At 41.1% G+C, this 17,291-nt stretch overlaps 1 protein-coding gene across 2 annotated transcripts in view; it reads right to left on the reverse strand.

Annotated features, from left to right (window-relative positions):
- The window catches only part of Fshr (follicle stimulating hormone receptor), a 185,104-nt gene extending 170,387 nt beyond the window's left edge, over positions 1 to 14,717 (reverse strand). For both annotated transcript variants that reach the window (XM_055623235.1, XM_055623228.1), the window contains exon 1: positions 14,566 to 14,717. In XM_055623235.1, coding sequence (XP_055479210.1) covers positions 14,566 to 14,717 — 152 coding nt within the window. The remainder of the gene's footprint in view (positions 1 to 14,565) is intronic.
- Positions 14,718 to 17,291: the final 2,574 nt, after the last annotated feature.

Raw genomic sequence — 17,291 nt, forward strand, 5'->3', positions numbered from 1 at the left:
CTGTAAAACAAAGGACACTGTCAACAGCCTACAGACTAGGAAAGGATCTTCACCAACCTTATATCTGAGAGAGGGCTAATATCCAGAATATATAAAAAACTCAAGAAATTAAATACCAACAAACCAAGCAATCCAATTAAAAAATGGGGTACAGAGCTAAACAGAGAATTCTCAATAGAGGAATATCAAATGGCAGAAAAACACTTAAAAAAATGCTCAACATCCTTAGTCATCAAATGCAAATCGAAATGACCCTGAGATTTTACCTCACACCCATCAGAATGGCAAAGATCAAAATCTCAAGTGACAACACATGCTGGAGAGGTTGTGGAAAAATGGGAACCCTCCTCCATTGCTGGTGGGAAGTAAACTGGTACAACCACTTTGGAAATCCATCTGATGCTTTCTCAGAAAATTAGGAATAGTGCTACCTCAAGATCCATCTATACCACTCCTAGGCATATACCCAAAATATTCTCAAGTATACAACAAGGACATTTGCTCAACCATGTTCATAGAAGCTTTATTCATAATAACCAGAATCTGGAAACAACCTAGATGTCCCTCAACCAAGGAATGGATAAAGAAATTGTGGTACATATACACAATGGAATACAACTCAGCAATTCAAAACAAAGAAATCATGAAATTTGCAGGAAAAAGGGTGGGAACTAGAAAAGACCATCCTGAGTGAGGTAACACAGAGGCAGAAAGACACACATGGAATATACTCACTTATAAGTGGATATTAGACATATAATATAGGATAAACATACTAAAATCTATAATCCCAAAGAAGCTAAACAACAAGGACGACCCTAGTGTCCTCAATCCTCATTCAGAAGGGCAAACAGTATAGACATTGGATGTTGGAGAAGACAGGGAACAGGACAGGAGCCTACCATAGAGGGCCTATGAAAGACTTTACTCATCCGATTTTGAGACTCATTGCCAAACTTTGAGCAGTGTGCAGGAAATCTTATGGAAAAAGGGGGAGATTGAAATATGTGGAGAGGACAGAAGACCAACAGAGCCAAAAAAAACTGGACCCAGTGGTCCTGCAGGAACTGATAACCCAACCAAGGACCATGCATGAGAGGACCTAGAGGACCTTGCTCAGATGTAGTCCATGGGCAGCTCAGTCTCCAAAGGGACCCTAGTAAGGGGAGCAAGCTCTCTCTCTGACATGAACTCAGCTGGCTCTCTGATCACCTCCCCTGGGGAGGGAGTAGCCTTTCCAGGCCACAGAGGAAGACAGTCCTGATGAGACCTGATAGGCTAGGGTTAGATAGAAGGGGAGGAGGTCCTCCCCTATCAGGGGACTAGAGAAAGGAAATAGTGGGAGAAAATGGAGGTTGGGAGGGACTGGGCAGAGATGGAGGAGGAGGGTATAGCTGGGATACAAAGTGAATAAATTGTAATAAATAATACATAAATAAAAAAATCTGAGTCTACCTTATTTTGCTTAAGAGTATGATTTCCAATTCCACCCATTTCCAAGTACACTATGTTTATCTCTATGAATGAATAAAATTCCATTGTATGGATGTACCAATGATTCTTTATCCACTCATATGTAAAGCAATAACTGGTCATATGCCCCATCTTGGCTGTTATAAATAGTGAAGCAATAAACATAAATGTACAAGGATCTTTTTTTGTAGCAGGAGTTTGAACTCTCTGATATGTATCCAGATGGTATAGTTGGGTCAGGTGGCCATTGTACGTTTAGTTTTTTGAGAAACCTTCATACTGATTTCCATTGTGGCTGCCATCACTTTACATCACCACCTGCATACTGCCTTTTCAACCCCTCCATTCCTCCACAGACATACGGAAGCTCATTTTGCCAAGCATATTCTTGATTAGCTACATCGCTACCACAGTTTCTTGAAGTATGCTCTATGAAACACTTAGGAGTTATTTCAGTTGGATTTTCTTTGAGAGGTCTTAGCTTATTATGTGCATGGGAATGCCTAGAATTAGAGACACAGCATGCAGCATCTTCAAAACTAATATGATTTTAGAAAAACCTCTACAGATTTACTTTCTATATGGTATCTCCTAACACTAGGGTTGTGAGGATCACACTTTTTGGAAAGTAATAAATAATTGGACCTTAGCAGGTTGTGATTATATAGGACTTTAACCCAGAATTTGGATGGTCGAGGCAGATGGATTGCCATAGGTTGGAGGCCACCTTAGCTATGTAGCAAATACCAGGGAGGCCAGTTGGGGCTAAATAGCAAGACCATGACTCATACAAATAAAGAAAAAGTTTATGTGTAAAGCCTTACAAGTTTTGCATTTTTAGAATTTTTAGACTGGGGAGATATCCTAGCTGGCAGAGTGTTCACTGCATAAGCATGATGGCCTGAGTTCAATCTCCAGAACCATATAAACCACATGTTGGCCTGTGTACAGGGATGGCAGACATGTCTGGATGCCCGACTGCTGGCCAGGTAGCCTAGCCAGACCATCAAGCTCCCAGCCAACGAAAGCATGTCTAAAAATGATGGTGTGAAGAACGTGAATAACACCTGAAGCTGATCTCTGGCCTCCAGTCCTGTGACTCATACATATGTGCATACCTGTGTGTGGGCATGTGCACAGGCACACACATTTAAGATGACTTTAAAGTCATGTGGGAGGTCTTTGGACTAGTTTTTTGATTTCTTTTTCCTCCCTTCCAAACTGGGGAGAATGATAATATGGTACAAGACACTGTTTGGAAAAACACTGTTATGGGCATACAACTTAGCTACTCAGTGGGACTCAGCAGATATTGGTTGCATTTGATCTTGTGTGGTTCTTTGCTTGAAGATGCCTTTGACTTATTCATTTGATTCATGAACATATTATTCTACTGTGCTATGACAGGGACTATCATGCATGGTAGAAATTCTTGTCATACTGTAAGTTCAATTCTAGTTTCTAGTGGCAGGACCAATGGGAGATAAGGTGCTGAGACTTATGGCCAACTGTCGGGCAGAGTGCATGGAATCTTATGAAAGAAGTGGGAAATAGTAAAATCTGGTGAGGACAGGAACTTCTCAAGGAGAGCAACAGAACCAGAAAATTTGAACACAGGGGTCTTTCCAGAGACTCATACTCCAACCAAGTACCATGCATGGAGATAACCTAGAACCCCTGCACAGGTGTAGCCCATGGCAGTCAGTGTCCAGGTGGGTTCCATAGTAATGGGAAGAGGGACTGCCTCTGACATAAACTGATTGGCCTGCTCTTTGACCACCTCCCCTGAGGGGGAAACAGCCTTGCCACACCACAGAAGATGACAATGCAGTCACTCCTGATGAGATCTGATAGACTAGGATCAGAAGGAAGGAGAGGAAGACCTCCCCTATTAGCAGACTTGGGAGGGACATTCATGGAGAAAGGGAGGGAAGGTGGAATTAGGAGGGGAGGGGGGAGGGGTTTATGGAGGAATACAAAGTGAATAAAGTGTAATTAATAAAAAATAAAATAAAAATAAAAAGAATTAGTAAAAAAATAAATTACAGTGAGTTTATGAAAAAAAAAGTGAGGATCACAGGCTAGAGTAGTGTGAGGTGTAACTGTGGTGGAGTGGTCAAGAAAGACCCTTTAGGGCAGTGGTTCTCAAATTGTGGACCGTGACCTCTTTGGGATATAGAATGACCCTTTCATGAGGTTCACATATCAGATATCCTGTATATCAGATATTTACAAGATTCATAGCAGTAAAAAAATTACAGTTGTAAAATAGCACTGAAATAATTTTATGGTTTGTGTTACTACAATGTGAGGAACTGGGGGCTCACAGCATCAGGAAAGTTGAGATTTAGAGGTTGGTCTTTATGTAGAGTAGGAAAGCGAGAAATTGTCAAGAGGATCAGGAAAAGCATTCTTGGCAGAGAGAAAAGGAAGGGAAAGAGCTGAGGTGTAAAAGCTTGAACTCAAAGTGGGTCTAGAGTGACTGGAATGTGGTGTTGAAGAAAAAGCAGAGCCTGATGGGCACTGTGATACTGAAGAGGCAGAGTCAGGCCAGGGTGACTTTGTACTTGTGGCAAAGCCGATCTCTGTGAGAGAAAGAATTTTTTGTTCCTCCTTCTGTTAGCGCTCCAGTCATAGTCAGATGTCATGAAATGTGGGCTGAATAAATTTCACTCCAACGGAAATTCTAGATGGCTCTTCTGCTGCACTGTTTGGAAAACCTCAGCCATGCTGAGGATGGAGTATGGATTTACCTAAAAACCAAAAAAATAGGGAGTCGTGGGAGGTTTTTCTGTAGCCTGGATAAAAGAGATAATAGCTAGAGCTATGATGGTGGTGATGATATGGGGAAGTCGAGTCCTTAGAGCCACGCTTCAGGGACTAAATCCCCAGCACCAGGTGATGGGGTGATTCAGGGTACTGGATTTGGTGACACTGAGAGAGGAGAAACTGTGATGGCCTTGGGTGAAGGAGGGGAAGTGCGCTACTGTCCATTTGTTGATTTTGAGAATACAAGGAGAGATCCAAGTGAGGGTGTCCAGGCTTTAGTTGGGATTCCATGCCTGGGGCTCCATGAAGCAGCAGAGCATGGCACAAACATTATGAATGTATGTACATGTAACACTGGATGAGTTCACCACAGAGACTGCAGGTCATGGCAGAGAAGGACCAGAATAAAGAATGTGAGTTCCAGCATCTGCGACTGCACAGCAGGAAGGAACTCGGCAGAGAAGATTAAGGTTTGGCCTAAGTTGTAAGGGAAACTCTATCATAGAGTCAATAAGGTCTGGGCTCAAAGGAATACAGTGCTCTGATCAATGTTGGCCAGCTCTGTGGAGTCCTCCCAGGCTTTGTAACATGTGGGCAGAGAGGCAGTCTTCACATCTGTTATTTGAGTCTGAAGGCAATCCTCTGCTACTTGACCTTCCATTTCTACTTGAAAAATAATTTAACTGCAGCATTAAAAGGTACCGAGAATAAAGAGAAATTTACCAGCTTTGCGACAGGAAGGATTTTCAGTGGAAACATGAAGATAGAGCCAGATTGAGCCAACTGAATAATGCAGGGGATTCCTGGGTGGGTGACAGTATTTGTCTCCCCATAAAACCCCACCAAAAAACTGGTAACATGTATCAAATTACCAAGTTTTAGGAAGAAGAGCAACAAAATATAGGATTGTAAAGCTGGTGAACAAGATGCTGGGACCACCGCTGTGGTGACATCTCCTGGGGGCTGGCCAGCAGTGCAGAACCTCAAGGTTGCATAATCAGCTGAAACTAGCACGACTCCCCTTGTTTTGAGGTTGAGAAGTGCTGATGTGGCAGACTCGGCTCAATGATATCCTAAAGCCATGTGATTCGCAATGCATAGTCCCCCATATTCTAGAGTACGACAGCTTCCGAGAAGAGGTGAACATAAGGCATGCTGGACGAAGATTGGCAGAGTTGGTTTAAGATTAAGGTGGCACACATCTTTAATTCCCTGCATTCGGGGACAGAGGCAGGCAGGGCTCTGTGACTGTGAGGCCAGCTTGTTCTACATAGTACGTCCTAGATCAGCCTACATAGTGAGATCATACCTCAGATCCCTGCCCACCAGAAAAATAAAGATAACTAGGGACACAATTGAGAGATGTTAGGGAAGAGACCTTACCCAGATTTGCAAAACACCAAAGATTTATTTATTCTTGCATCACTATCGTGTGTGTGTGTGTGTGTGTGTGTGTGTGTGTTTAGTACTGAGGGTTAAACCAGAGACTCCCAAATACTATGCAAGCACTCAGCATTGAGCTGTTTAACCTGATTCCTTAGATTAAGAAAAATATCTCACTAAGTTACCCAAGCTGGTGATCCTGCATCAGCCTTCCAAGTAGCTGGACTTAGGGCCACAGGCCAGTAGTGCAAGTGCTGAAGATATATTCTTTAGAGAGCATAAATAGTCTGTGGATTTATAGGTATTAGGTACCAGTTATAAATGCAGATGCTAAGTTACCCCTCCCAGAGGCCCGACTCATCCATCAGAGTACCAGAATGCTGACAAGTAGTTCATCCTCCTGCAGGAGTCAGAAAAATTTTCTCCAGGGAGCCTGACCTGCCTGAGTCCAGAACCAGGATTTGATGTTTCCTCAACTTAATGACCCAGCTGGGTCTTCTGCTGAGATTATTACAATTTCCACCACTGTTGTTCTTCTCTCTCCAGAATCACCCCCAAAAGAGCTGTTCCCAAGAGTTGCTCTGTAGGCTTTCTATCTGGCTATCAGAACTGTTTGTTCTTCTTCCACTTGTCTCTAGTGTTTGTTTGGGGGAATGAGATGCCTTTCTAAGACTGTGTGTTCTTGAAGAGACGCGGCTGCTTCTCATGCTCAGGGGCATGATAAGCTGCTTGGCTACTGCAGGCAGGGTTCCAGATGACCTCTCAGCTGTCCGTCTCAGTACTCAAATACTTTTTGTTAGTATCTCAGTGTTATAACTTAAACGACTATTTCTTGTTGCACGTTTTTCTCCCTTTCCAAGTATATCGACGTAGAAAAATGCCTCACTTTTTACCTGCAAAGAATTTTCCTGTTCTGATCTGAAACCTGCATTAGCAGGTATATGGAAGGAGCAACAACTTTGAGTTGGCTGTGGCTATGGCTCATGCTATGGGCTGAAGTTGGAAAGTGATTGTTTTGTTTTGTATTTAATTTGCTTTTCTAGTCCAAAGCTAATACAGCAATACAAAATAATTTAAAACTGAAAAGAAAGGGAATTTCCTTTCAGGATACTCCGTGATTCTCTGCTAGTATCCCTTTATATTTTAAAGGTGTAATGCTTTAGGAAGATCATGGACTTTCTGAGGCAAGTCCAGTGCCATTTGCAGCTCTAAAGAGAATTCACCTATATGCTGTGGTGGTGGTGGTGGTAGTGGTGGTCACAGCAGGGCAGTATGGCATACCTAGTCCACTGACAAGCAAAGTTTATCCAACAGACACATGATAGAATTAGCAACACAGTAGCTTTTGAGAAAAATATGAAATACAGCAGCCCACTTTTTCTACCTTGATGCTCCTTCCAAGTTTTATGTGTCTCTCATCCAATCTCAGAGAATCCAATCCTGTGATTTTCATAATTTGAAAACTTAAAGTTAAGTGTAATTATCTGAAAATGTGCCAGGTAAGTCCAACCATTAATTTGCTGGTGCTCATTTATTATTATATTTATTTATTTATTGTCTGAGTTCTCCTTCTAAATAGCAAACAGTGGCCAGCCTTTCAAACAGTGGGCATTTGAGAACTAGCCCTAGAAAGCTCCTGAAATGGTGGTCGGTGAGAAAGATGTAGATAGAGAGGCTGATGCCTTTCTTACCTAGCTTTCTTTTAGTGTTAGGCAACAGCCCTACTAGCTTACCAAGGCCTACTAGCATCCTTTTCTTCCAGTTCTCAGGATATATCATTTTGCTTTATACAAGCAATATGCAATAAATGATCAAGTTAATGATTCTCATGGAGATTATTCTGGGGCGGGGTTGGTTATTGTGAATGGGAATGAGGAAACTTGCTGCCTTTTTTTTTCGACTTCACGGGAAAAGCACATTGCCTCTTCTTGTGATTGTTTTCCCAAGCGTCTTCCACATATATAATTACTAAGTATTTGCAGTTAAAATAACACACCGTGGAAAAGAAAGCCTCCTTCCCGTGGTGTCAAAATTGAATAATATCGGACTGGGAGAGTATATTTAGATGAACAAAAATAATTGTGTTTGAGTAGGGAAATAGATATAGCTGAGAGCTAGGGAAGAGAAAATAATGTGTACCTTACAGAGCTGAGGTCAGAAACAACACAGAAATGTTGACTTAATGCCAAAATGTGTCTGACATTTTGTCTTAAATCTGAAAGGTGAATCACAGAGGGTACACAAGTTGGTTCAAGAGCTCAGCACAGGGGCCTGAGAGAAGAGCGGACAGAGGGATTCAAGAATACCATCAGACTGACTGTGAGGCAAGAGAAAGCACAAGTACTTTAAGCACACTGTCTTCTAGGGATGCAGTCCTATCTTTGGAAGCCGAATCTCATATACTTCCATAGAGGTGACAGAATAGTGCAAGTTGCTCCTGAGAGTTGGAATTTCAGACCCTGACCCTTCTGTGGCTGCAGCCTCTCCTTCCTACTGCTGTCTTATTCCAAGAGGGTATTAGAAAAATGCCATGCTCAGCAACCTCTCAGTTTTGTTTATTTAGGTACAAAGCCAATGGAAGAACTGTGAGATTCTTAGCAAATTCTTATTAAAAATTCCTGTCAGTCTATAACAACAATCTAGGTGTCTGTGGGGGGATTCTCCATACTGCTTTTCACATAACAAGACTGTCTGTTAAGCCCAAGAGAATCCTCACCTACGGAGTCCAACAACTATCACTCAGCTGTTAGGATCTGAGGCCTAAGAAAATCCCATTGGTTTTACCAAGTTTGTCTGGATGGTATCTGTGAAATGAAAGCATTTCAGAATAAAAGGAAACTCAAAATTATTCTACTTCAGTCTTCCAGAATTCTACTTAAGAATTTTCTCCGTGGTATCATCAATCAGTTGATTCTTCTATTTTATTGAAGCTTAATTGAGCTCACAGGGCCTCTATTTTGTGGAGGTTTTCATCAAGTGTGGCATTATGAAGATGTTGCACATTTCCTACAATTGATGAAACCTCTCCACGTGAGGGCTCTATGTTGCTGTTTGATGAAAAAGGTCTGAGAGAACAGATGAGAGAGAAAGAACTCAAACCACCCACAAGACTAAAAATAATTGAGCTCAAGTCTATGGCAAGGCTTAGGTTGCTTTATTTAAATATATATCTTTTGTATACTTCTTGAAGAGTTTTAGGTCAGTGGCATATTCCATATGAAAGAACAAGGTGATGGCATGTCCAGGTCAGAACCAGAAAGCAAGCTTTCAGGTATTTCAGGGAGAGGTCAGATCAGAAACAAACATCCACATCTCATTATAATCAGATCCTAGGCAATTAAAAATAATTACTTTCTTTCCTAGTTGACCTTGTGGACATATATAAACTACAATCTAGTCTAAATAAAATGAAATTGGAGAGTGTAAATCTAACAGCCAAAAGAAAAATACAGCTATCCTATCAACTGTAGTGACTGGGTAACCCAATTAAGTGGTTTAGAGAAGATAATCAAAGTTAAATGAATTTCTCATCTTCTGGCATATGTCTTTTTTTTTTTTTTTTTTTTTCTAAAATGTAGCTTCCTCAGTGGAAAACTTCTTTGAGGAAGGACAGCAGGCACCTCTAGGTAAAGTAGTGGGATTTTACCCTCAGGTGGAATGAAGGAAGTGAAGTTCTGTGCTATCAAACCCCTGCTTTTCAATTGCTGATAATGACTCTGTAAATTACAGCTCTTAGCCAATTCTCAGGGTAGAGTTCATCTTCCGCTTTAAAAGATTTTTTTCCCCTTGGAATGTAATTTTTACTTGTTCAAGGAACTGTATTCTATAGCTATTTCTTTAGTCATTTCTCCCTGATTACTCTGTAGGGAATACAATCCTCTCTGGCAGCCCAATTAAATTCCAAACATTGGCTAGAGACTTTCTTTTTTTTTTTTTTTGCTAAAGTAGGTACAGGGGTTTTTGTTAGGAGAAAGGATTATGCGTTCATTAGCATGTGCACAGAACAGTTTTTTACTTCCAAAGGAGCATCTAAACAAGGCAAGAGTGGGCAAGTCTGCATCTGCTCTGCGTACCCAGGGCAATCTGCAGAGTGCTTGGTTTTGTGATTATCTGTCAGAGCTACAATTAACGAATCCCTAATAAATAATATTCCAGATTGGCAATCTGGTCCTATTTGGAAAAATATTTTTTTTTCTTTGAACATTCCTGTCTGGTTTAAAGTGATTTTGTTTATGCAATTTCATCCATCTTTTTAATATTCATAGGCAGACACTGCTAAGTCAAAAGAATTGAATGTATCTAGTATACAGAAAATTCAACTTTTAACTTAGGTGACTTGAATTGCTCTTTCTGAATAAGTTAACGGATTCCAGAGTGATATACAGGCATTTTCTTAAAACAAACACATATAAAAAAGCAAGGAAAACAAGAACACCATCAAATGCTATCGTAGTTCACTGCAGGAGAGAGCAATAATCATCTTTTATAGAAATCTTTTCTTCAATACCAAGGAGCAGAGCAAATAAACACATGTAATTCTGCCTGATTTATTAAATCATTTGTTCAACACATAATTGAAGACCCAGAATGTACATTGCATTGAAACAGGCGCACAAGGGAAATTTTCACTGCAGTTGGAGAAATAAGACACACATGAAAAATTAAACACAAAGCAAGATTAAGTGTGAAATGAGCTGCACCCGGGTTCAGATGAAGGCAAGACCAAATAAAGACTGAGCAACTGCAGATGACTTCATGAAAGACACAAACTTCAAGTATGATCACCTTCACTAGTGTTCACAGCTAGAAGAAGCCAAGAAGAAACTGAGGACAGTTGAAGCCAGAGTCAATATAATGACAAAGAGGTAAAGATTTGCTTTGAGAGAAACCGCACAGCAGGAGTCGCCTCCTCTACCAGAGGGTGAGGAGGTAAAAGCCAGCAAGGGAAGCTATTGAGCTACTGAATTATTTGAGCATGATGACAGTGGCATTTTGCAGAGAAAATGAAATGACAATGAACAGGCTGATTTGGAGAAAGAAGAGATATTAATTAGAAGTGGATAAATGAAAAAAGAGAAAAGCAAGGCTTTGGAGAGAGATTCTTTCTGTCAGAGGATAAAGGCAATGGAAGAGACTGCTTGCTATGAGCGGTAGAAAGATAGTTTGTAAAATAGTAAGACTGGTTTGGAACTTACACAGTGGTAAAAGATAACAGCTGTTTTTCTACGTATTAGAAGCACCTTGTTTATAAGAACAGACATCCTTAAATTGCCACTTTTCTGGCACAAAACAATGAAAAGCTACCCAAGGGCTCATTTCTATTAGTGCTGAGTCAGGAGCCAGGAGTCCTGCTTATGGTTCACACTTAAGAAGGAATTCTTTCTGGCAGTAGAAGGTGAATAGACCAGCTTTCTCCAACATACCTTTTATGGGATCTTAACCCTCAAGCATGCTCCTAGAGGGAAGAATGCTCATCATACCTCTTGTGGGTACGGCAAGAGCATCTACCCTTTTTGCACAGAAGACTGAAATATTTCTCATAGCTAAGCAAGCCAGAAAAACCTGTTCCTAATGAGCTAAGCCAAGCAACCATATAAAGAATCTAAGGCCAAGAAAGAGAATAAAAACTTTAAAAGATAACCACAGAATTAGAAGTAAATGCTGGTCAAATAAGATTGCAACCAGTTATGGGAACTTACTGTAAGGAGAGAGTTCAATACAGGCAGCCAGATGCCCAGCAAAGTATTCCCTCAGCCAGGAATGATAGCAGAGGGCTCCCTTAACTATTATAGCCACCTGACTGTATTGAAGAAATGAAATGATTGTATCTATAGCATCTTCTAGGTTTAATATTTTGGACCTGGAGTAAGTGTTTACTTTTCCTTCCCAGGAATTTCAGCTCCAGTAAGGGTGAAAGATGATCATAGACATTTCTAGATTTGTTGCCTGCCTCTTACTGAAGCAGATTCTGGGATAAGTCAGAAAATCATAATTGCTTTTATGATAATCAGAATGAACTTGCTTCTTAAGTCATTGGCAAGTATGACAGTCTGCAGAAACGCTGAGTCTATCTATCTATCTATCTATCTATCTATCTATCTATCTATCTATCTATCTTTTACTCATTGTATGACGGTTAAGCACTGTGCCTACAGGGATGAGATGACTCTTAAGCAACAGGGCGGTGATAGACTATTTATAAAAATCTATCAGTTTCATCCCGTTCAATTGACTTGATCTTCATGAGAACCCTGTGCATGAAAGAAGATTTTGTCTTCTTACATGTCTTACATGAAAGAAGATTTTGTCTTGTCTTCTTTACACTTGCCAACATCACCGTCATTAACATAGTGCTAAGCTTGTTTCTGGCATTGTCTCATTTAATCCCCATAGCAATGCTCTGAGTTAGGCACACACTGTATTTTCTACCACACAGCCAGGAGCACAGATAGACTTAGAAGTTATTGGCACAGTTCAGGGTTAAGCTCATGTCTCTAAGATTAGAGACACTACTTCTATCATTGTGGACTAGTCAGAATCAGTTAACAGATGACCCTGTCATTCCTCGTCTGGGTGGCCCCACTGCCGTACCCTCTTGCCTAGTTTAGTGCTCTCTCTTAGAACCTACTTGAGCAACTTATATTCAATTTATTCTCTCAGCTCACAGCTCTCAGTTATGGGAGTGGGCAGTTCTTAGCTAGAGTGGGCAGCAAACAACCTAGATTGGTTCAAATCAAAAGATTTTGTATTGTAAAGATAATATGAAATTTAAATTTCAATGTGCACAAAAAGTTTTTTTGAGGAAAATTTCATTCATTTACCTGTTGTCTGTGTCTGCTTTTTAACTCCCACACTTGGGCTGAATAGCTGAAAAGAGATTGAATGACCCATATAGCTGGCATCTAGTCCAGATTCTAAGAGCAGCATCTTGGTATTGTTTTTTCCCATAAGAAAAACAGAAAGGAGTCAAAAGACACACATTGACCACAATATGCAGAGGAGACAGAAGCAGACTGGAATTTAGTTCTTAGTTTTGTCATGGAAGAGCTGCAGGGTGGTCTTTGATGAAGCTGTCCAGCTTTTCCATGCTTTTGAAAAGCAACAGCAGTCCCACACTTGAACTTAAATTGCGAATTTTTGGTGAAGCACTACATACAAAGCATAAAGCCAGCAGCAAGAGCCATTTGTAAAATGGAATCTACTTGCTTGTCTGCACTAAGATCTTCTCCTGCTCATACCAGCATATGTAGCATATCAGAGAGTGGTAGTAATTTTTGGTGTCAGTGGCACATATGCAAAAATGAAGTGAAACTGATACAAACTAGAGAGAAAGGCAGGATAAACATGTCCATGCAGAAACATCCTTGTTTTCCTCCAGGTGAGCAATGCAGCTTTTCCATGTTGATGGGTCAAGCCATTGTAGTCAGTGAAGCTCAGCTGGTCCACCCACCCTTACCTGACAAGACCATTACTGAAGTCATCACCACAACCCAGAACATTGCAAGGTGAATGAGAAATACCAGGCTGAACCCACAGTTTCACCTCTTTGGCAAAACTCGAGCTCACCCTATGCCAGCAGACAGCCAGGCACAGAAGGGAGTTTGGAAAGGTGGTAGAATACAACCCAACAATTAAAACTATAAGGGATTTGCTTCAAAACTTAAACAGCACTGCTTGGCCCACATGGTCCCATGGGAGGCAGTAGAAATCTAGAGAGAGGGGAATCAGGATAGAGAGTCTCTATCTATGGTACAGTCACCCAGCCAAGCATTAAAACTGCTTTCAAAGTAGAAAGCTGAGGCTCAGTGAGGCTGTCTGCTTAAAGCCTTAGGTGCAGATAAGTCCTGGGAGGGAGTTCAGGGCACACTGGCCTCCCTGTGTTTAAAGAGACCTCATGCTCCAGAATGTCTTCAGCACATTCTTCAGCATAATCAGAAAGAACAGTCTCATCTGGGCAGAGTAGCCAAAACACAGAGCTGGGCAGTGTTTTCCCTCTTGTGAAGCTAACAGCAGAGTTGCTGTAGACTCCAGAGCTCAGCCGACAGTGCTACTTCCCAGAGATTCACAGTCATATCAAAAACCTGAGGAGTGAAAAACCTGAGGTTGTTTGCCACCTGAGTCACACTTACAGTTCTCAGAGCAAGTAATACCTGAACCATCAAACAGACAAGGTCTGGGGCTTCAGGAAAGAATGTGCTGAGTGGGCGGGCCTGACCCTCTGTTTCATATGCTCTAGCTCCTTTTCGACCCTCTGTGAGAGTTTGGAAATTTCTTTAGTGTGTGACCACTTGATTCTAAATTGCAAAGGAAAAAGATAGAATGAGCTAAGTCCCAGTTCTGTCCCAATTCTAGGAAAATGTCTACTTCCTATTTAAATAGTTCAGCAAAAATCCAAAGTTGGCACCACTTTCTTTGCTGGGTCTGTTCTCCTGTGTTCCTTCTCCCTTTCAGCCATTCTTCCTCCTTTCCTCACCCCCTTTCCCCTCTCCTCAACTCCTTTTCCGCAGTTAAGAAAAACCCTGGAACCCAGTACTATCTGCTACTGTTTTCAGAGTGCTTTTGTCTTGAGATCTGCAGCTCTTCCAGCCTCCAGGTGTAGGGCTCCTGAGTTTTCTACCTTGCTTTCACTTTTACTTTTTCTGGCTTCTTTAGGGAGTGTGGACCCTAGAGTAAATGTGTCCTCCAAATTACTCGCCCTTTCCGTTGGATTCAGGTTTCCACCCACACTGGCCTTTCTTGACAAATGCCAATATAAACTCTCACCAAAGCTCCTTGGAAAGCCACAGGACAAAAGTGTCTGACTGGGGGAGTTTGTTTTATTGTAGCCTTTGGTCAGGACAGAAATATTTCAGCCCAGCAGATATCAGTCTAACAACAAAATAATAATAGTACTCAATGCACAAATGGCAGTCACACAGCTGTCCCCGCTGTGATACTCACAGTTCCACGGCATTCCGAGGGAGGTCAGACGGAATCTCGGTCACCTTGCTGTCTTGGCAGAGGAAGACCCTGTTAGAGCAATGACATAGCCAGTGATGGCATCCAAATCCCGAGCCCAAGACTGCCAGCAAGGAGACCAGAAGCAAGGCCATGCTTATCTATCCATCCACCTGCTTTTCTTCCTGCTTGGGCAGCGAAAATCTCCAGATTTCGCAGGCTCCTCCACACACTGCCGGGACAAGAGAGATATGCCTGGAGAACAGGCAGTCACATGACCCACCAAGGGATGCTTTTTTTTTTTTTTTTAATTATTTTTTTGTCACTTCCAGGCAAGTAAACTTAATGTGTGTCAGTAGTGATTTCTGAGGTACTGTAAGCTTCTGCCTTATTATTTTTCATGACTTGCGTTTTCTAAGCAAGTAGAACCAGGGTGCATATTTGGGGAATTTCATATTATTTTACTACACAAAGTCCCTGCTGGCCACCACTCTCTTCTCCTCAGTGACATAATTGACTGTTCCTCCAAAGCATAAGCATATGACACATGTCTATGGTACTGATATGAGGGCGACAGAACTTCAGTGTTTGGCATCACTGTTTTTCTGTGGCCCATCTGATCTAAATCACACATATGGGCTATAGTCATTGATGTTCTTCCTTACTGTGATTAAGGACCTAAACTAGCACCAGACAGACTTCTGGGAGGGAGGTTAGAACTAGGTCTTTGAAGGTGGCAGGCATGTGTAATAGGGTTCTCTGTGGGGAAAATTCACTTGTGTGACCTCAAGCATGGGCTGCTTCTGGTGGGGCATAGGAAATGCTGCAGTTTTCTCCAGGCATGCGTAGTCTTTCTGGCTTCTCTTGTCTTTCCTTTTCAGACTCTGAGCACTGTCCTTCCTTTTTGGCAGCTGGCACTAATTAAATGTACCATGTTCATATTTTCAATTTTAGGTATTTCTTGTGAGTGACACCCTAGAGATTTACAGGCTCATTTTAACCATAGTAATAAGGAGTGGGAGGAATATTTGGCAAAAGTGAAGGGACTTTCTACTTTCTACTTTCGGCCCAGAGTCTCTAAAGACTAAATGTGTACACATTTCTAAGATCATGTCTCAATTTACTACTTGCTAACCCTCCCTTCAATACTATGTTTTCACAGAGCAAACTTCATCTCATGAAAATGGTTACTTATACACACACACACACACACACACACCCCTTACACTTCTTAATTTCCCTTTCCTGGACAAGGAAAAGTGACTTGTAATGAATGGATTAGATCACTTCAAGGAAAACAGAGGCAAGAGATTTGGGCAGGGTGTGTGTGCTCTGGCTTCCAATTGATGGACTATACTTTTGAGATGGGAAGTTGTGGCACTATAAATATGGACCTATACTATTAACATTTTGGCCGAGAAAAACAGTTAAAGGAATTCACTCAATGATGCATCCAGAGATTTATCATCTTTCAGGTGTAGAAGACAGTTCAGTCAATTAAGGCTTGGGTTTACTTTAAAGTATGTCTGAATAACTTCAATGACAATAAACTCTATCTGCCTCACCCCATCCATCCCATTGGCCAGCAATCTCTATTTAGACTTTTAGATATGTTCAGTGATGGCTAAATCAGTCATTTTTAAATGAATTGAAATATTTTTAAAATTGAGATTTGATTTTAATACCACATTATAGTGACATTGTATTAGTAATTCAGAGAACATAAATAACACATTAAGCATGGCAATAGACAGTGCGTATTGAAGACATAGAAAGCCACAAAGTCCACTGCATCCAGTTGATGGAGCTTTTCTTGTCAGTTCTTTATAACCTAATGCACAGAGGTGCCATTAATCTGAATTTTGTGCTTGTCATTTATTTTATTTTTAAATGTTAATATTGTCACTAAAAGTCTGTCATTTAATTTTTTGTTCTTTGGGGATTTATAGGAACTCTATGAGTACTTCTTGGGCTATGTGACATTTTACACTGACTTGACATTCCAAAGAGTCAGCTGTGTAGTTAGGCATGTCTCAAATCATAAAAATAGATTCCTAGTTTTTTTTTTTTTCCAAAACATCTCATAATTTTTCCTCTATAACTTTTAGTCTTTGATTTATTTGATTTTAAATATTGTGTATGATGTAACTCAGACTTAGTTTCAGTTTCTTTTTTAAACATTTATATTTTATTTTTATTAATTGTAGTTTATTCACTTTGTATCCCAGCTGTAGGCTCCTCCTCATCCCCTCTCAATCCCACCCTACCTCTTTCTTTTCCTATGCCCCTCCCCCAATCCAACGATAGGGGAAGTCCTCTTCCCCTTCCATCTGACTCTAGTCTATCAGGTCTCATCAGGACTGGCTTCATTGTCTTCCTCTGTGGACTGGTAAGGCTGCTCTCCACTCAGGTGGAGGTGATCAAAGAGCCAGCCAATGAGTTCATGTCAGAGACAGTCCCTGTTCCTGTTACTGGGTTCCCTCTTGGACACTGAGCTGACATGGGCTATATCTGCGCAGGGGTTCTAGGTTATCTCCATGCATGGTCCTTGTTTGGAGCTATCAGTCAAACAAAATACCCCTGTGCCCAGATTTTTTTGGTTCTGTTGTTTTTCTTGTGGAGCTCCTGTCCCCTCCAGGTCTTTCTGTCTCCCTCTTCTTTCATAAAATTCCCTGCACTTTACCCAAAGTTTGGCTATGAGTCTTAGCATATGTTTTGATACCTTGTTG

This window comes from Psammomys obesus, unplaced genomic scaffold (genome assembly GCF_907164565.1).
Source record: "Psammomys obesus unplaced genomic scaffold, mPsaObe1.curated_primary_1811, whole genome shotgun sequence".
NCBI lineage: Eukaryota > Metazoa > Chordata > Mammalia > Rodentia > Muridae > Psammomys > Psammomys obesus.